Source organism: Prosopis cineraria, unplaced genomic scaffold, assembly GCF_029017545.1.
Source record: "Prosopis cineraria cultivar Desert tree isolate PC_DT_omini unplaced genomic scaffold, ASM2901754v1 PC10, whole genome shotgun sequence".
Lineage (NCBI taxonomy): Eukaryota > Viridiplantae > Streptophyta > Magnoliopsida > Fabales > Fabaceae > Prosopis > Prosopis cineraria.
The window spans coordinates 1,249,149-1,269,858 of NW_026555341.1; the positions used below are offsets into that span (position 1 = coordinate 1,249,149).

Consider the following 20,710-nt stretch of genomic DNA (forward strand, 5'->3'; position numbering starts at 1 on the left):
TATCAATATACTGTTGTCACTATAACCATTAGTTCGACCCAAAAAAAAAAAAGCACAACCATTAGAGATGGACAGTTAATTAAAAACAGCCGTAACGTTTGCTCTGCAGTTCACATTTGGGAAATCATAAAGTTAAACTTTCAGTTCATATTGAACTTCACTTTCTCACCCTTTAAATTTATTGCTCTAAACGTTCAGGGGGAAGATAATCATGACATGAGTTTGCATTCTAGCAGTAACCCAAGCTGAATTTGACAGTAAAGAAAGCATTGGTCTTAAAACTCGATATGCTATATAAAACTCTTTACAATCACCATTCACCAGCAATCAGATTCACAAACAAGAGAGCACATAAGTGGGAGGGGGGAAATGAATTATCTATGTTAAATGAAGCCGTAGAAATTAATAAGAGGATCGTATTCACAAGATATGTTTAATGCCGAATGTCCAACCCAGAGATCTTCGAGTAGGACGACGAGGGGCAAAGTTGAGTCCGAACATCTCCTTGAAAGCTTGTTTAGGCTCCACAGAACCAAGCAGCTTAGCAACAACGGCGGCACTGTCTGCAATGTGGTCCATATCTTTTGAGTCGGTCCACAAACGGTGAGCCAACTGCAAGGCCCTATTTTTTGAACTCAAACGGATGCCCCACTTCAGATATAGGTTCTCTCTTTCAGATTTAGACAGCCGCCTTTGCATTTGCCTGCTCAACATCTGCCTCTCTCTTCGAAGATTTCTCACGCTGTTTGCGTAGCAAATGCATCGTAATATTAGTTCTTTTGGCATGATGGTAAAACTTTCTCAACAAAACATACTAACAACTTGATGAAAAGTACCTTGAAGTGGGTGTGAGTGTTTGTCCATCTTCCATTGTCTGATCACTTTGGGTTTGCTGGAGATAGGACAACCTCCTCAGTTCTACTTCCATGTAGATGGAATCTGAGGAATCACCTTTGAATAGAAGGAAAAAGTAAGTTCTGTGAACCAATGAAACATTACAAGCGTCCCAGAGCTCAATGATCTCTCTTTGGAGCCTCTTAAATTCTGAAGGCCAGTTTGAAGGACTTTCTCCATCACATTGCATTGGGTCCAAACCAACATCCTTGAAACTCTTAACAGATATGGGGGTCTCTAATCCCGTCTCTGGAACCTGTTAAGCAAGGTAGCTCATGATATCAAACCCCGTTTATATTTCTAAAATGGATCGAGCTTTTGTTCTCAAAACTAATATTGGAGACCAAAAAAAAAAAAATCTAATATTGGTGTATCCATCCACTTAACATGGTTAAACTAGAGCGTGTAAAAACTTCTCAGTTAGTTTCAATAAATCACATTTAGCTATCAATGCTGGGTAAAGAAAAATATAGTAAAAAGGAAGGAAAATGAACAGAAGAAGCATACATTGTGATCGATAGATTGATTTGCGTTTACAGCATCTTCCTTCTCAGGATCGATTGTTTGATTTATGCTTTTAAGATCTTCATTTTCCTTATGACCAGTCGATTGATTTATGCTTACAAGAACTTCCTTTTCCTTATGATCGATCGATCGATTTACGCAGACAACATCTTCCTTTTCCTTATGAACGATCGATTGATTTACCCTTAAAAGATCTTCCTCTTCCTTTCTTTCAGGAAATGAAGCGCTATTTGCTTCACTTTCCATGTCAATGGAGGTTTCGACATTCAGTACTTCATCGACAGAAGCATTCCCGTCTGAGATCCTAGAATCATTCCTTAACTGCCTCTCAGCATTGGCAATATAGCTGAGAGTATAAACCTTCTGCTGAAAGCCGCCAGGACTTGGTGTGAATTCATTTTCAATCCCAATTGGGGTCTTGTTCTCAATTATTTCTTCCTTGTCAAACCATAATGAAGCTGAATTCATCATGAGGATCGCTTTACAGCTTCTACTTTTACGCAACTTTAAGCTTCTAGAACTACACGTTTCTGACAGGCACGGAGATGTTTTCCCCTGAGAGCTGACAACAAAATCTTGGTGGAAGTTGTTCGATTCTTTGTCTTCCTTTAACATAGAGGAAACTAAATCCACATTTTCTCCATTGTCAATCACTGTCAATCCTGAGTTATCCGTATTTGCACCTGGAGAGGACGCAACAGAGTGAATGTATGGATTTGGGCTTGAATCTGTTATGGTTGAGGGTGTAACTTTGTTAGTAGCTATGTCTTCTGACTCAATGCATCTAACTTCCTTCCAATGTTCCTCTAAATTTTCATCATTTTCTTCTTCAATATGACTTGGACTTAATTCACTATCTACAACATCCAAATCCGTAAATGAAGGTCGTGGGGAACGATTTGTGCGGAGAAGGTTCTTTTCGAAGTCAGGAAGTTGGAACAAGTTCTCCTCAGAACTAATACTGTGTCCATCCGAATATTGAGACGCATTGAAAGATCTGACACTCTCCATACAGTTAAGACTTGATAAGTTATGTTTCCCCATCTGATTTTCCAAGTCCCATGAATTTCGCACGCGTAATTTGGGATATTTAAGATCTGAACTTTCCTGGAAAATAAGCAGTAAAATTTACATTAAAAAGGCATATAAATTATTTTTTAAAAAAAAAATTAATGCTTTAGCTAAGGAATTACTCACCAATTCTATCGAAGACACATCGTCCCCTGCCGCTTGAAGCATATCCTTGATCTGCGATTGAGCAAGGTTCCGTTGCATAGTTAGCTCTGCCACCTCTTTCTTTAACTGCACGTGGAGAGGAAACAAGAAACAAAGTTCTTATATATCTATATATATATATATATATATACAGCCGGGAAAATAAGAGCTATGCCCATCGCGCATAAGTAGCAGAAACAATACAATACCATCGCTCTTCATGAATTGCAGATAACTCATGCTTGGATTACACGTTACTGAATTTTTAATATCATGGAAAGCAAAGGAAGGCAAACTTTCATTTTTACTTATGATCCCGGCAGTTCCGAACCAGTTCAAAAATTTGTTCAAGGTGGAAATTACATGGTTATATATGTAAATATGAGGGGACGCAAATAATTTAAAATTACCAGACTCCATGATGTCTCTCAAGACTCTCTTGTCTTATTGTAAGATTATAATTTCACTCTTATTCTCTTAAGTATTGTGTTACAAGCACAAGTTTAAAGGAAGAACTAATCTCAAAAGACTATCATGTTAGGTGAAAGAACTCCTTAAACTTATAAACCCTAATTCATTTGTGAAGCTCTCCTACTATAAGACTCATAACATATTGTCAACAAAGATGCATTTTGTGGCTCAATTTTGCGTTTCTTCATAGCTCACTCTGTTTCTCTACTCCGTCTAAGACTATTCTCAAATGTTGACAACAATAAATACCTCGGATGCATGACTAAATCACCCCGTGCTCTTCACCATTCCATGTACTAGTGTGAGCAATACAATATACCTTGTTGAGGAATAACGTAACATATATGTTATGCAGTAAAATAACATATATATATATACATTTCTTCAATTTATTAGAAACTTCACCATTTAGGCTCGAATGTCAAAGACATAGGAAAGGTTCTGATACTGGAGCATAAAAAAAGTAATTAGTTCTGTGTCTAAAATTTTTAGTAATCACCTTTTCAATTTGAAGATCTTTTTCTCTCAATAATGCAGTAGATTCATATGCACGGCCGGCTGATCCTGAATTTCTCAACTCACTCTCCAATCTAGCCAATTCTTTTTGGAGTTGCTTAACCAACGCTTTATCAGACACCACCACATTGACCCGTGCATTAGTCGACACTTCTTTGGCACAACTTGCAAATAAAAGGGTGTTTCTCGTTTGTTCAACATGGCTACGAGCAGGGCTCATTGTGCAGATGATTGCAGTTCTAGCATTGCCTCCTAAGGAGGACTGCAGAATGCGGGTTAGCTTAGAATCTCTGAAAGGAACATGTCCATTTCTCCCCTTGCTGCAATCAAGTTCATTATTCATAGATAAAGTTCAATTTCAAAGATTCACAATATTTCATATACTAACAAGGAGTTATTAAGTTTTGTCGCCCAAAAAGAATCTAATAACTTGTGGAAATATACTAGTCTCAGGAAGTCATCTGCTCTATGTCCCAAAATACTGAAGTATTTAGCCACACTATGTTGTGACTAAAAATGAATACACCAAAATGTGATTGAAGTGCTCGAGCTCTGCAGTATGGGGCTTGAAAGAAAGTGAAAGAAAGAAAGAAACCAAGTTCATGTTTCTGGTGAACGTAAAGTTCCTTAATTTGATATTGTTTGTCAGTTTGTGCCTGAGGGCCAAAAAAATCATAAAGTTAACCGTTTAATCAGATAAATCCTGTGGCACTAGTGTTTTTGTGAGCTGTCACGAGAAAAATCAATGGAGAGACCTGGAGGGAAATGAACTTCATCTCTCTTTTAGTCAGTTAGCAGAAACATATGGCAAGGGCTGCTATTAGGTCAGTAAAATTGAAATTATCATGTCAGGAGGTGATTATTAAAGAGTCACCACCACCCACAAGCCAGTATGAGTAGAACAACTATCTCGTGTGCTAGAGAGCCAAGGCTAAAAGATGGATAATGATGAAACACATTTTGCTGAAGCCGACCTGAGTTTGCGGATAACAGTTCCAAGAGTGAGTAAACTACGATTTATATGGCACCCCTCCTTCAACCTTGTTCCAGCAGATAACGTCTGGGATGCACGCTCGCTCCCTGCTAGATCTATAAAATTCTGCCAAAAAAATAATAATAATAATAATAATAATGTAGATTTATTATTCGTTTAGTCCTACGTATTTATCCAATCATTATTTTTCTTTTGATCGGAGTGTATCGGCCATACCACAGAAGCCGCAAGAGAGCTTGATTTGTCGTTTCCTATAAACTCACGTGCAGAACTTTCAATTGTCTGAAAAACCACATTATTTAGTAAAATGTTTAGATGTTAAACAAAATATCTAAAAGCATTATTTAGTAAAATGTTTAGATGATAAACAAAATATCTGAAAGTTCATAACTTCAAAAAAATAAATTAAAAAAATAGGAAAAAGTATACCAGTCTGAGAATTTGATGAGATCTGGAGCTTGCTTGATTCAAGGACGTCTCCCCTATTTGCCTTTGAGCTACAAAATTCAGTCAATTGTAGAGTCATTACGTTGTCAAACTTTAAGCCTCTAGCTCGCAAAGTTTTTCTTTCAAGAGACAAAAGAAGAAAATCACAAGTAAAGAAAATCCTTGTAACACATAGGAGCATAAATAAATCAGGCCTTCCTTACTTTCACAGAACGAAATAAGTTCACTAAAATGGTTCCAGTCCCTCAAGGTTTCCTCTGTGAGTCTCTCAACAACAGTCCCTCTCTGTTAAATGGAAGCGCTGTTTGTTAAAATTTACATCACCTATAAGCCCGTTCGAAACAAGCAAGCAAGATATTACCTCTGGATCATCAAGTAATCTGAGTGGAGTACTATCCAAACTAAGGAGGTCCCTTACAGATTCATTATAGATCTCGATTGCGGAGAACTTCAAAACAAATTCTCGTTCCTCGTGCTGTAAGATTATAAATACTCTAATAAACACATGACTCTAAGAAAGACAAGTTAATGCTTGCGATGTTTATAACTTCCATTTACCTTCTCGATGTAATTATAAATATCTGCTACAGTGTACTCAGTTATGCCACTCATGGTGTATGTCTTTCCGCTGCTTGTTTGTCCATATGCAAAAATGCTTGCTGACACACGAAGAAAGTTTTAATATGCTAGTCCAGGAAAGTTCGGAAGAGGAAAATCCAGATAGAAGACACTCACAGTTGATGCCACTGACAACTGAAAGAGCAACTTCTTTAGCTGCTGCTTCGTACACCTCCCTTGTGGAGCAGTCGGTCCCAAATACTCTATCTACGGCCAAATGAAAGCAAGGCAGATCAGAAGAGAGAAGCAAATTTTCATCTGAATCATGCGTTTGACAAATAAAAGTCAGAAATTTGTGTGCTCAGATTCGGTCAAATGTTAATATTCATCTGAGCAATTAAATCTATACGCTGTCCTTCTGTCCAAACGCGCGGCGCACGATGTTCGAGGCCCCCTTTTATAAAACAAACTACTATATGAAAATGTAAGTTTCCTACCGAATGTATACGCCGTGGGGTACAGAGACCGGTCGGAAGCTGAAATGTTGTTCCTGTGTATGACTGTCGTGCTATTGATGCATTCCCAATCTGGCACATCATTTTTGGCGCGCTCCTTATCATTCAGAGGCCGAATACGAACTGAAACAAAAATTCTCTCCTCTTCACCTGTCACCGCCTCCTCCCCAACCATAGAACCCATTTCCCCGTTTTTCTCAGCTTATTAACTCCTGTTCCAGCAATAAAATTGAGATCGCTTATCATAGGTCGCGAATCCAGCATATCATTTGTCATCAACTTTTTTCCTTCCGCTGCCATAACGCTTCATTCGACATTTCTACTTGTCTCATAAAGCTAGTATGGAACACAAAAGCAACTCAAACCTTCAGCTGCCAATCATTATCTGTAGCAACAAATTCATCAAAGGTTGGCGCTTGATTCGGCCATAGACAAGGGGAAACAAGTAATATTATATGCCATCTTAAATTCACAAATACGAGAGGAAAATGGAAGTACTTGAGCAATATCACAATATTCTAATAATTTTGACACAAAAATGCGGTGCTTTCTGTACTCTAGCGGAGACCTTGGAATTTTGTACTTTTCATGGATGGTCCCCAGCCCAAGAAACAGACTGTCAACTTCTTCTTCACATGTAATCTAGAAACTTACAGCTGATGAAATAAATTCACCTACGGCTTCACCAAAAAAAACAAATTCCGGGACCATGGAGAAAAATTCTCGGGCGAACATTCTCGTCTAACTTTATGTGCAAAGAAATGCAGGGGAGAGTCTGGATTCTGAAAACGGTTTGTCTGAAAAATGAATGGACGTTATAATATTATAAAAAATCCGAGCATTTTTGGCTGTTTAGTTAAGTCTGTTAACAATATGCACACACAACTTAACTCGATATTCCATATATAGGATACGTTACATACGTATCAGAAAGGGGAGGAAATAAAAAATAAAAACTTAACAGAAATACACTAGAAATATATTCAACGCGTTCAAACAACTAAGCCAAAATGGTAAAAGCTAATATTCAAAACACATTCTCATAACAGGATAAGCATTGTGACAAAAATTTTACGTTTAAAATGAGGCTCTAAATAATGACTGAAATTCACATTGACAATAGGAGCCGTAATCCAAATCTTTCTTTACTCAAAATAATAAAACACAGCAGGGCAAGAAAATCGACCAAAAAAAAAAAACTAAAGCGAATTTTGGTCAGAATTTAGTGCAATGCCAAGGAGCGGCAACAAAGACAATCAAGGTCAACATCCGCAATGAGAAACGTTGAGGGGAAAAATGGGCAGAAAATTGAAACATTCATTCACCTCGCTCGTGGTGAAAATGCAATCTCGAATCCCAAACCAGATCATCGGGAGAAGTAAATCTGACCTTAGATATGAAAACAAATCAAGAATTCTGGAGCTGCTGCGGCAGACGAGGAGCAAGAGAAGGAGAAGAGGAGGAAGAGCGCGAAAAACAGAAGAGAAGATCAGAAATGCTGCTTCGCTGTGTTTGTCCCTCGTTTCTGTGTGAGCGGGCGAGCGTTGTTGATGGCCTGAGGCTCTCGGAGACTCGTGAGCTGTGGCTTTTGAAATATGTTGGGTGTGAGCAGACCGGAGGAGAGGTTATGGTGTCTCCTTCTTTGTTAGTTGCATTTCTTCCGCTGCTGCGTATATTTTTAGACTTGGAAAAACTAAGACTACCGCGCAAAGGGAGACACTCATGAAATTAATTAACCGGACCTGAAATGACCATTCTGCCCACCATTTTATACCTAATTTGCATGGACCCCCTTGTGAGCATGCCTTCTTGAATAATTAATGTGCGTGCGTGTGTGTGTGTGTGTGATATCTTTCGATCCGTGGCCCCTCTTTCGTGTTTCGTCCCGCCCAGAAGTAAGCTTCCCACCGTACGAACGTTAACTCCATCCTCCATCTTACAGCACGGTGATGTTGGGGTAAGATATCAAAAGTTAGTTGGCACTATTATCACTTTAGGTAGAAAATTAAAAGTAAACCTACTTCCTTGAATATTATTAACAAATCAAATTAGCTATAGTTAAATGTCCGTACATGTTGTTCCAGTTGAAATTTATTATTTTGGTTGTTGTCAAATTAATTTTCAGCAAGTCTACGTTACTTTGGCTTTATGAATTATTAAAATGATTTGCATATTATCCTTCATCATATTTTCTCCAAATAACGACATCAATTTATTACCAAATTATTAACTAATTGGTGTTGTGAATGACAAGATATATGAGTTAAGACTAGCTATAAATATCAAAGTCAAGAATCTATTCATGAAATTTACGGTCAACATCCGAAAAGAAATATAATATTAGGAAGTGTAATAAGAAAACCATTTTAATATAACCGAAAAAAGTAAATAATTTGTGAAGGTATAAAATTGAGATAATTGAATTGAAATAGGCGTTGCTTGAAAAATCTCCCTTTATATTGGCATAATTCTTAAAGTGGCTAATGGCAGTTGAAAAGGATGATCATCTGAAATACTTCACAGCGAAGTTGGGAAAATAATATAAATAAAGAAGTGAGCCTGCTCTCGTGGCAGAGATAAAACTCCTTATTGCATTTCAATGGTCGTTTTTGGACCACCATTGAAGAATAGGGGCAGCAAGGGAAAAAGCTGCAAGGGAGGGGGACCTTTTTGACCAAAAGAAGCAAAGGAAAAGGGCATGTGCATGTGAGCTGGGGTATTGAAGCTCAACCACATTTGTGCTTTGGCCGGCCGTACACGTGCCCATGAAATTCATCTTCCCACATCATATGGAACCTATTGCGTAAAACTGTCATGCCTTCTTTTTTTTGGACCTTTCCTTTCCTCCATGTGCCTGTTCCACTCCTAATATCATTCTTTTTCTTTCTTATTCTTTCTTTTGTTTTATTCAATTGAACATGCGTGCTAGCTACAGCTGACAGCGAATTTTACAAAATGAGAAAATTGTATTTTGCCCTGGAGGAGTGACTTGAGTTGAAAACGATGAATAATATAGCTATTAGATATTATTTCGATAGATAATTTAAATGTTTCAACGTGAGATATAGATATGCAATCTCATGATGCACTGCGAGAACCCATTATGTCTCCAAGCAAGTCACAAGACTGTCAGCGCTCGACAAAGACTCTGAACGAGAGATGTCACCGATGCTTCATGATTGAAATCCAACTTGCTAGCTACATATAATATTCTCAGTCTCAACATTGGCAATCATTGCGTGTATTAATATGTGTTATATACGACTCGTGTCCATGTCATGCCATGACCATTCACTCATCAGAGGCCACATTATTTTTGGGCCATTGCATGGGAAATCAATTATTGGAACTGACTAAGAGTGACAATATATTTGAATTTCAATTGGATATAATTAATTATAAAAAAATTAATTAATATTATTAATTTTAACTATAATTCATTATGTTACAAGTAATTGTGTTTTAAATATTATTTTTTTAATTTAATTTTGATAGAATTAAAGATGTTTATATAATTTAATTAAAATTAATTTTAAATATGTAAATTATCATAAAGAACATGAGTTTTATAGTGTAAATATTAATAAAGTTGCGTATAATATTATTACGTTCTTTTTAATATATTTAACAAATAAATATACAATAATGACTCATTTAATAGTTAAATTGCATTATATTATAATGTTGATAATTTAATCATCAATGGTCTGTTGGCATTACAACAATAGTAAACAAAAAATATAAAATACTAGGGGAAAAAAACTTTAAGAGGGGAAACATATAAAAACGGATCTCCCAATATATAATAAAAAATATTTGTTGGTGTGACAAAGGGAAAAATATATACAAGTATTTAGATTAAAAAAATATAGCACTTCTTGGTTAGAAAGCAAATAGCAATTGTCAGCGGGGAGCACTTTGTACGCATTCTTGTAAGGAAAAAACATATGGAGGTTCTTCACTTCAAAAATCACAAGCTACACACTTGGGTATATTTGGATTGTTCAAATTTCTTATATGCAATTAGTATAGCAAAGGATATAATTGATATGTCGAAGTTAGGTACAGTCAGCTTCTCTAAAAATGGAGTTCGGAGCTCAAAATTGATCAATGGAACAGAAGAGCGTTTGGGTTTTTTTTTTCTTTTATATAAAACCATGGTTTTGTGGGTTTAAAATCGATTATTTAATCAATCCAAACAGGCATACTAGATTTAACTTGTAATTATTTCTAAGATGCCTAGTATACATTTGTTTTATTATTAAAACCGTGTCAACGCAGAACAATTTATCTTTCTAAGTACAACCATCATTTGACATGCAATAGTTAGATCGGACTTGTATTGTCGTGTAAAATATTCTCCCGATGTGCAAGAAACGGTTCCTTTCCATTTATAGCCTATGTTGCTTGATTGTTCCTCTAATTACAACTACATGTCTTGTAGCCGAAAGGGGAAAAAAACGAAACTAGATCCGTAACAAACTCTCCTTATCATCATCACTCCTCTTACAATATTGGGTGCTTGGCAAAAAGCTTAATCTGGGCCAGTCAAAGCTGGCAATACACGAAGAGAGGCTATAATATACGGCGATGGAAGGAAATCGCTTTGTGTTAATACGAAGTTAATTGGCCAAAAGTGGAATATCACGTGTTTAAATGTGTCCCACAAGTTCCTTGTATTACTGAATTTTGGCCTCCTCTGATTCCAATGACAGCCTTGGCAATCCCACCTATGTTTGATGCACTACTGAACTTTAAGTTTATCATATACACTATACAATAATATAAAAAAAATTCAATAATCCTTATAATTTACGAGTCCATCAAAATTTTAATTAGTCATAAGTAGTGGCTTCTTGCTATTCAAACTTCTTATTGCAACGTAACATACGAAATTATCCACTCTAGTTTGATACTAAAACGATCATCACCCGTGTTTATGTGGTGTGTTTCTAATAAAACCAGACATGATTTTTTTTTATTTTACATGCAAAAAATTTAAGACGATCAGCATTGTTCGGAATTATGACTTTATAATTTTTTAATTTATATTCCTTGTAGATATCGATGATTAAGGTGGGACAGTGAAAAGTTTGTAATAAAAATGTTATTTTTTTTAATTTGTTTGAAACGGGCCAGAATTATAGACAACCGCGTTTCATTTTGATATTAGACCCGCCGTTTAAATGGAGTTTGAGATGAGTCATTATTCATGATCTACTGAAAAACCATGCAACCACAGTAAATTTTTTTATTGATATTGATAACATTGATTCACCTACGTACTTAGCTCTTCACAAACTTAAGATGCATCAATATTTAATCGAGGGTTTAGATTACACAAAGAAAATATTCACACGAAAGTTTGGTTAAACACATTTAAAACGTAAAAATATATATGTGTGTGTGACTTGATTATAGACAAAAGGGATTAGTTGGGAGAAGATAGAGAGAGGGGCGTGGTTGAGGCGGACTAGTTGGGAGGGTGGAAGGGTCAATAAATTAAACTTACCGAAGCAGTTGATAGCACACCGACAAACAAAATGTGAATGATTATAGTAATTGTGTGAAACGCTGAGATGATCTATCACTAACAGCGATTTATGGCCTAATTGCTTATCTTTATCGGCCCTCCTAACACGAAACGACAGTTGCGGTAATCGTCTACCATGCATCCATATCTACTATCTATCAACAGATGCAATATTAATTACTATATAGAAAGTAGTGTCATTCATGCCAAGAGCCTCCAGACTCAATGGCACTTCACGCCTTCTTGAAGCAAGAGGTCATTTTTTATACATATATTTAAATTAAATGACAAAACTAATTTTTTTTTAAAAAATTGGTTTTTTCAATGACAATAAATATCACATACTCCCTGTGATTCTATTTATAAAGTAGAGAGAAAACAATTTTTAATTATATTTATCAATTGTATCATTAAATTTTCATCGTAAATTTTTTCTTTTATCCTTCATTAAATGCTGAAGAGAGAAAATATATTATTGAAATATGTATATTGAATAGGGATAAAGTTGATAACTTATTAAATTTTAAAATAGAGTTAATAAGTTTTAAAATTTTCTTTAATATTGATCAAACTTATTAGAAGTGACTTATAAATAAATTAAAAGAAATATTTTAATTTCCATAAACAATGCCTTATGAGTTGTGACTATAAATTGACTGCACAGGGTACCGGGGATTAAAAAAACTAAATGTCAGATAGTCATTCTTTTAATCATCAATTTTATTTCAAAAAAGATTGTTTATATTAATTTTATTACGGTAGTTCAATCGTCAATATTAATTTTCGATAACCAGCATTAAAAAAATTGTTTATATTTTCAATCGAGGCAACAGTTTCTTAAAAAAAATTTATTATTTATATGGTTGATAATGGACATAAACAATTTTTTTTCTTTTCTTTTTTTTTTTTTTTGTGACAGACAATGGACATGAACAAGTGGTTGACAGAAAATATGCAAAGCACGGGGAATAAAAAAAAACAATTTGCAAGTGGTGCGGCCCCCGGGGCAGATGGATCGGACTGGCGGTCCTAATGTTTGAGTCAAAGGGCTGCTTCTAAAAACCCAAACGAAGAAAAGCTGGAAAACACTGATGCAGTGTACGCTTTCTTTTTTTGTTGGGCTAGTGTTGGGGGGTTCTAAACTGCAAATTCAAAATATTCAAAACGGAACAGGGTTAAGGCAAGTGACATTTCATCAGTAGAATGCCAGAATGTGCCCAGCATGGTGCCATCTCATCAGCTTTCGAGTGTGGCCCAATCCAAAAAAACAAAAAGGAAAGAAATAAATAAAGAAAGAAAATGGAACAGAGACACACAGACACGAACAGAAGAATAATTTCATAAAACACGGGCCGCCAAGGGGCAAGGCAACAAACAATCCCAATTCTCACCTTCAGAAGAACAGAGGCAATCAAACATTTGTTCACAAAAATCATTGTAATAAAAAAATCATTGTAATAAATGGCCTCTGTAATGCTGCGACTCACTAAACTACCCCTATAACATTATAAAAATAATAAATCCTCTCCAAAAACGCGTTCATTATCCCTCCCCCCACTCGATATAATTCCCAGGTCCTTATTTGTCTCTTTATTAATTTCCGAACCAAAACAAAATTTAAATATTTGTTTTTTCAGTTTGAAATATAAAATATTTAAAAAAATGAGTAGCTTTCTCAGTTGTTTTTTCATTGCACAATTTCTTTCTTCCCTTCCACGATATGAACAGATTAGAACCCTCCACCCACAAAGATAGAAAGCATAAATGTAAACGCTGTCACAACCTTACCAGTGGCAAATAAAAGGGTTCATATAATTATTATCCCTATAATTTTATCAAATTTTGCTTATAATATCTTTAATTTATTTATTTATTTATTTTTTGCTATTTCTAGTCTCATAGTTTAAGGCATCAATAACGTTAGTCTGATCTCTATACTTTCACAAGAATTTAACGATACTTGATGTGACAACACAAACTCCGTTATTTCTCCTCCCATCTCCTAACACGTCAAAATAAAGCCAGGTGCAATGGTTTCAAGAATTGGATAATTGATTGTAATTTGATTGATTTGCATTCAAGTGACCCTGAGAGGTCCCAAGTGGAAGAATTTGGATTGTGTCCATAAGAGATTGGATAGATTCCTTTGTAATGTCTCTTGGGAAGATACTTTCACTTTGGCTGATAGTCGAGTCCTTCCTCGTATAAAATATGATCATCATCCTATTTTGGTTTGTCTGGAACCTAGTACAAAAAAGGAGCGTAAATTGCCCTTTCAGGTTTGAAGTGGCTTGGATCACCCATGTGGGTTTCAAAGATTTCCTGGTCGGCAACTAGAATAATGGGACCCACACTTGTCTTAATCTCAAAGAATTGCAATCGAAGCTTCTCAAGTGGATTGCAGAGGTCTTTGGTAATATTAATCGTAGAAGGGAGAGACTTCTTAGATGGCTAGGAGGTATTCAAAAAGCCTTGGAAAATTAGAACAATCCTTATCTTGAGGACTTGGAGAAAGAAATTACTAAAGAACTCGTAGATACCCTAGTGCAAGAAGAACTGCTTTGGTACCAAAAATTTAGAACGGAATTGATTGCTTAGGGAGATTGTAATACTTGCTATTATCATACCAAGACTCTCATTCGTAGGCGGAGAAACAAAATCTCTATGCGAAAAAATGCTCATGGAGATTAGGTAGATAATCAACTCGAAATTTGTAATCTCTTTGTGGACTTCTTTCAAAATCTCTTTAAGGAAGAAATTACTTCTAGGGATTGGGTTCATACTAAACACAACTGGGGCCATGTTTCAGGGGAGCATTTGAGTAGATGTGATAGACCTCTTACTAACTAGGATATTTGACAGGCCTTTTTCCTCTATGAATGGTTTGAAAAGCTTAGGAGAGGATGGTTTTCAAGCTATCTTCTATCAAAGAAGTTGGGATATTATTGGCAAGAATGTTGGTGATTTCATGCAACATCACTGGAGTGATCCTATTCGCATTTCTGACATTAAGAAAACTTTACTTGTGCTCATTCCCAAAATGGATCATCTCGAGAAAGTGAATCAGTTTCACCCTATCTCCTTACTTAATGTGACATACAAAAAAGTTGAGTAAAATCATTGTTAATAGACTCAAGCCCCCTTTGAACAATATAGTTTCACCATTTCAATCTAGCTTTATCCTAGGGTGTAATATCCAGGATATTATATTATTATTGCTCAGGAGATTGATCACACTATGTCAAGAATGACTAGCAAGAAGGGGTTCATGGTTATCAAAATTTATTTTGAAAAAAGCTTATGATAGAATTAATTGGGATTATGCTCAAAAGGTGATCGATGAACTCACTCTTCCTTAACACTTTTGAGAGGTGGTGAAGCAGCATATGACCATTACTAACAATTCTATTCTTTGGAATGGTTCTAAAACTAGCAAGTTTTTTCTGTCAAGGGGTCATAAACAAGGAGACCTACTCTCACCTTATCTCTTTGTCTTGTGTGCTGATAAACTTTCACATATTATTATGGATGCAATATCTAATAACCTTTAGAAGTCGATAAGGATGGGTAGGAGTAAAAGATCAATCTCACACCTTCTTTTTGTAGATGACTTGCTCATATTCTGTGAAGCTAGTTTTGAGCAATTAGACATCATGTTGAGGGTTTTAGAGACATTCAACAACATCTTGGGACAAAATGTAAGTATTGATAAAACTAGTATATTTTTATCTAAAAATGTTCCTTTTACCTTGCAGGAAGGGACTGTCACTAAGAATGGTTTCATTAAGAGTGAAGCACTAGGAAAATATCTTGGATTGATGGATACTAGAGGCCTTAACAAGAAGTAACAATTTAATTTCCTTATAGAAAAAATGCAGTGGAGATTAAGTGACTATACAGCTCAAACTCTTTCTTTTATTGGGAGCTTGACTCTTGTCTAATCTGTGACGTCTTAAATTCCTAATCATCACATGATGCACAATAAGATGCCAATAGTGATTTGTAAAGAAATTGAAAAGGCTTAAAGGAATTTTATTTAGAATTCTAACCCAGACTAAAGAAGAATTCGCTTAGTTGGGAGACCCTATGTGAACTAAAAGAATATAGGGATATGGTTTGAGAAGTTTAGAGTCCATGAATGAAGCCCTACTTTATAAATCTATTCGAAACACCATTACTAAGCCTGAGAGTCTGTGTGCTTCAATCTTGAAAGGCAAATACATGAGGAAAGCAGACCTCACTAAAGAGGCTATAGCTAAGGAGATTGATTCAAGTGTCTGGAAAGCTATAGTGGTTCTCTAGCCCAAAGTCATTAGGCATTTATAATAAGACATCAATAATGGCAATGCTATTTAGTTTTGGCGAGAAAAGTAGTTGAATAATCAAGACATCATGCTTGATCATTGTATTGAGCCTATCCCCGAAGACATGATGAATATGAAAGTTATAGATGCTGTGTATAGGAGAGTGAAACATAGCTTTATTATCTAGATTCTTAGATGATTATGCCATCAAACTTATTATTGGGCATTATCCCCTGAGTTAGATTGATAGGCAAAACAGATTAGGATGGGGTTTGACTTCAAATAAGAGCTTAATTGTTTGCTTAATATTTAAAGCGCTTAGTACAGAGCCAAGGGAGCTTATGACACAATTTAGGATCTAATATGGAAATGGAAAGGCCTATGATGTATTCAGGTTTTTATGTGGCTTGCTATACATAAGAGACTCATGATTGCTTAATGAAGAAGCAGGATCTTTGATGTCTTGAACTGTTGTGAATTCTATCTAAATGTTATAGAGGATGTTCTCTATGTGACTCAAGATTGTATAAAGGCAATGGAAGTTTGGAGTGAGATCCTCTAACCAGGTTATATATGTTAGTTCTTCAATCTTAATAACGAGATTGGTTTAGAGTGAATCTGTAAGACACTAAAAGGCATAAAGATTCTAGCTGGGATGTGATATTTGTAGTTACATTATGGAGCTTGTGGAAGGCCAGGAACAATCAAATCTTTAATGGAAAAGATATTACTATAGAGGGTCTTCGAGTATAGATTCATAGCCTTGCTAACTCAGTGAAATCTAGAGCTGAGAAAGCAAGTTGAGCCCATAGACTAGCTCGTTTAACCTGCCAAATTTGACAGGTCATGTTAAAGAAATTGATTCATTTTTTAAAATAAGTTAGATTAGCCCAATCCATAAAATTAGTGGGCTAATATGGGCTAGCTCGCAAGCTAGCATATTTTTTAAAAAAATAATTTTAATTTTTAATCACAATATATCTTTTTATAAATTTACAATAATGATAATATTTTTCAAATCTATAATTTATGACTCCCGAATATATTCTTTACATTTAAAAGATAATGTAAATCTTTCTTACAACTTGCAAATGAAATTTTTATCATAGTTTGTAAGTCAATGATTTATTAATTTTTATAGAAATATTTTGAATATATGTTATTTGTTAATCTCATAAGATTTATTAATTAAAATCACAAATATGACTTTGCTGAGAAAAATAATATCGGTTTATATTCAAATTTTCTTTCTAAGTAAGAAAGATAACACACTTAAGCGAGAAGATAATTAATAGTAAAAATCTAGTAAAATGAGCTAACTTTTTTTTATATTCAATTTGAAAAATCAAATTTTTCTAACACCTATCTAAACCTAACCCACAGGCTAGCCTGCCAACCCATTTTTTCTTTTTTCTTTTTTTAAATTTGGAGTGGCGGGCAATGAAACTTATCTTTTCTCTGGCATATATATAAATAAATTTGCATTGCAGTAGAGGAAGATGATGAACTTTTTAGCTTTCTACACAATTGTATTGTGAAATTGTTAGCTTCATTGTTGCTTAATCTATTTGTATATGGTTCATGATTTTGAGTTTGATAACTAATAGCATTAATTAAATTGTTAATATATTCTTTATTGAAAAAAATTGTCAATCTGTTTGTGTGTGGTTCATGAGGCTAATAAAGGAAAGGTAAAGATGCCTTTGTATGTGCAAGTTTTATCTCTTACGTGTTGAAGAAGAGAAAGGCAAGGACTTAATGATAGTATTTTGAGCATTATGTTCACTTAAAAGCTAGACTGTTGTTAATTTGGAGTTTGAGTAAACTTTGAACTCAAATAATGTGCCGTTGAATAATTTAAATTGTAGTCGCTGTATTTGGATGCTTGTTAATTGTTAATTTTTCGTAGAATGTGGACTAAAATTTGCTTGATAGAATTATATGTTTATTTTATTTATTTACAAGTTCTTTAATTACTAATTTGCCTTAAAATGTGAACTAAATGTATGTTTATATTATATAAAATTTAAATTGTTAAAAAAAATTCTAATGAATTTTTGTAGGCCAACTTGTGGGCTAGCTAGCCTACTAAAAAATAGGTTGGGTAGGGTTTTCTAGCCTATTTTATTTGGCAGCCTGGCCCAACCTAACCAACGCTAGTTCGTAGCTTGTTGGCCCAGTGCTAAATCTAACTTTCAATATGATATTAGAAATATGATCAAGCATAGATCCTTTCATGAGTGCTGGGAAGAACCCTGACTGGATGGATCAACTTGAATATTGATGGTGCCTCCAAAGGGAATCTAGGCCTTACGAGTTGTGGGGGAATCTTTTGTAACTCAAGAAGAGTTTGGATAGCTGGGTTCATGTGCAATATAAGAACATGCTCAGCTAAAGGTGTAGAATTTTAGAGCTTCTATTATGGAATAAGGTGGCATGCCAACTAAATCTCACCAAACTCATTATTGAAAGTGATTTTTGTGTAGTAGTGAATAACTACAAGATAGTTACAAAAGGTAGAGAACTTTAATAATGGCAGATATGTCACCCCTTCTAAATTGTCACTTCTCATAAAAAAAGAATAAAGTAAAAAAAAGTAGGGAATTAAGACACATAACCATTGTGAAGCCCAACAGAAGTAAAGGGGTGTATGACGTGTCCTCGCCACTCATGGTGACGTTGATTACCTGTAAGTAGGAGATGTAATGAAGGAATATTCCTGTTAGGAGAAATTAAAAGATATGGATACCTCGATAAATGTGTACAAGATTGATAAGAATACCTTAAGTTTAAAAGTGGTTGTCGAAACTACTGCTACTTCATGGCTGCTTCCTTGGTTTTAAGAAGAAGTGACCCTATCTACTTTAACATGATGATTTGAAGAACAATAGCACGTGAAGGGATATATTTTCACCTCATTGATTTTGATGGACAAAGATGAGAATGAGACTGAGTAAGAGGAAAAGAAGAGAGATATGGAATCCGATAAGTGAGACAAAGCTTTATTTTAGTATAACTATAAGTAACAAGCTCAAGCTATGATAAACTACTACATGCATCTTCAGGCATTGTATTTGCTTTTATTAGTGAATGAGTTCTACTGTATTTGCTTTTGCATCTGCCATCATTTCTAAAAATGTGGGCTTTAAAATTCTGGCACCAGTGACAACGAGTTTTGGATCACCTTCTTCTTCATGTCAGCACCACCACTACTATCATCGTTGATTATAGGTGAAGTAACGGACGAAGGGTTAGTGAGAATAGTGTAACCACCCTAACTTCCCAGAAGAAGAGTTTCAAAGATCTTTCTGGATGAGTAAATTTGACATGGTCTGTGATGAACTTGAATCAATGGTGACAAAAAACATAATGCTTTATGACACTATTTCAATGAAACAACATGTTGTATGTATGGAAAGAGAAGGTTTTGAGAGTAAGGAAAGAGAGGGCGTGCTGTAAACATTTTTTATTTAAGCGTAAAGGTGCAAATTTAACCACCAATTATTTTTAAAGAGTATTTGGTTACCTATACTATGAGTTAGTTCAAAATAAAATATGAACTATCAAAAAGGGAACATCCAGTGCCTCCTATTAGTTTTGAGTGGACAAACGTTATTTGACCCAATGTCTCTTGACGTGGCTATACATGTGGCATTTCCTTACATCTCTTTCCTCCCTCTTTATTGTAGGCACGTCGATCGTCACTCCCTTCCTTATTGGCTCACCCTTACTCATTCGCCGCCGATGCCACTACTTAGGGCAACTCTTTACCTTTACTTCTTTCTCTCAACCTTTTGACTCTCTCTAGTTTCTCTGTTACCCCTCTCCATCTCGGCCCCTCGTTTTCATTCTCACTCTCTTTCTTAAAATGGAATCAAGCATCAAGTGACCTAAACTTTACTTCATAGATAGTAAAATGACAGGCTTCAATGAAGTAGAGGAAGGTAAGTATAACATGATTAAATTCAAGGAGATCGAGTTGTGACTCGAATTTCCTGGTGCTTCAGCCACCACCCCTAACATTGAGTGTTCACAAAAGAACAATTAGTCTATCGTTGGCCAAAAAGGCTTCTCCAACACTATTGTGGGTTTAAAGCTTAATCTCTCTTCCAACACTGCCCAGTCGCCCTACAAGCCTATCGACAACACAACTATTGCCTTACCCTTAGAGGATCCCATGAAGCCACATGCTGAGTATGCTTCTTCTCTTTCCCTTTCTTATCGTGTCATAATGATTTCCATATATTACTTATGACCTATAACTTGATCGAAGAGCAAAACTAGGATTTCATTTTGGTGCTTGGTCTATGCTGTTAATTTCTTAACCATGCTTCATGTAATACTTGTCTTGAGTGTTATCAAAAATCACTCAATTTAAATAAATTAAATGTAGTTAAGGAATTTATTTTAATACTAACTTTGAAAAGAAATCATTTAAATCACTAAACAAATACACCATCGTAAAATAAACATTTAAAAATTTTAGAAAAATTTATAGGTTCTACCTATAATGTAAAAAAGCAAGTTAGGCGAAAGAGAGGTAAAAATCTGCTGTCGTGACAGCATTAAATTGCTGCCATGACAGCCCTCTCAAACCAACTTTTGAGAGGCATCATTTTGTCGTACAACCTTTGATAGAAGTTATTTTAAAACTCACTTGTTAACTTTAATAATTACTAGTAGTGTATCAAATTTTAAAATGATCTAACTGTCGGATTAGAATTTGGATACTTTACAA

The 20,710-nt window shown here is 35.2% G+C and overlaps 1 protein-coding gene across 3 annotated transcripts; it reads right to left on the reverse strand.

The window, feature by feature from the left end:
* Positions 1 to 269: 269 nt before the first annotated feature.
* Positions 270 to 7,819, reverse strand: LOC129322857 (kinesin-like protein KIN-7C). Of its 3 annotated transcripts, XM_054969291.1 has the most exons (15): positions 7,525 to 7,819; positions 6,790 to 6,932; positions 6,118 to 6,520; positions 5,798 to 5,887; positions 5,621 to 5,721; positions 5,424 to 5,537; positions 5,266 to 5,347; positions 5,045 to 5,112; positions 4,832 to 4,897; positions 4,596 to 4,720; positions 3,605 to 3,941; positions 2,617 to 2,721; positions 1,402 to 2,526; positions 837 to 1,150; positions 270 to 742 (listed from the first exon to the last, which is right to left on the reverse strand). In XM_054969291.1, exons 3-15 carry the CDS (start codon positions 6,317 to 6,319, stop codon positions 421 to 423), a joined length of 3,051 nt encoding a protein of 1,016 aa, XP_054825266.1. In that variant the 5' UTR covers positions 6,320 to 6,520; positions 6,790 to 6,932; positions 7,525 to 7,819; the 3' UTR covers positions 270 to 420. The 3 variants fall into 3 exon arrangements, with proteins under 3 accessions (XP_054825266.1, XP_054825265.1, XP_054825267.1); XM_054969290.1 differs by lacking the exon at positions 6,790 to 6,932; XM_054969292.1 differs by lacking the exons at positions 6,790 to 6,932; positions 7,525 to 7,819 and adding an exon at positions 6,634 to 6,649.
* Between the last annotated feature and the right edge of the window lie 12,891 nt (positions 7,820 to 20,710).

Bases quoted from the DNA above. Each gene is read 5' to 3' on its own strand.
- LOC129322857 (XM_054969290.1), bottom strand. From the start codon at position 6,319: ATGGGTTCTATGGTTGGGGAGGAGGCGGTGACAGGTGAAGAGGAGAGA. The intron at 5,113-5,265 runs GTAAGGAAGGCC...TGAATTTTGTAG, and splicing joins ACTTATTTCGTTCTGTGAAA to CTCAAAGGCAAATAGGGGAG. The intron at 2,722-3,604 runs GTGATTACTAAA...CTCCACGTGCAG, and splicing joins AAGATCTTCAAATTGAAAAG to TTAAAGAAAGAGGTGGCAGA.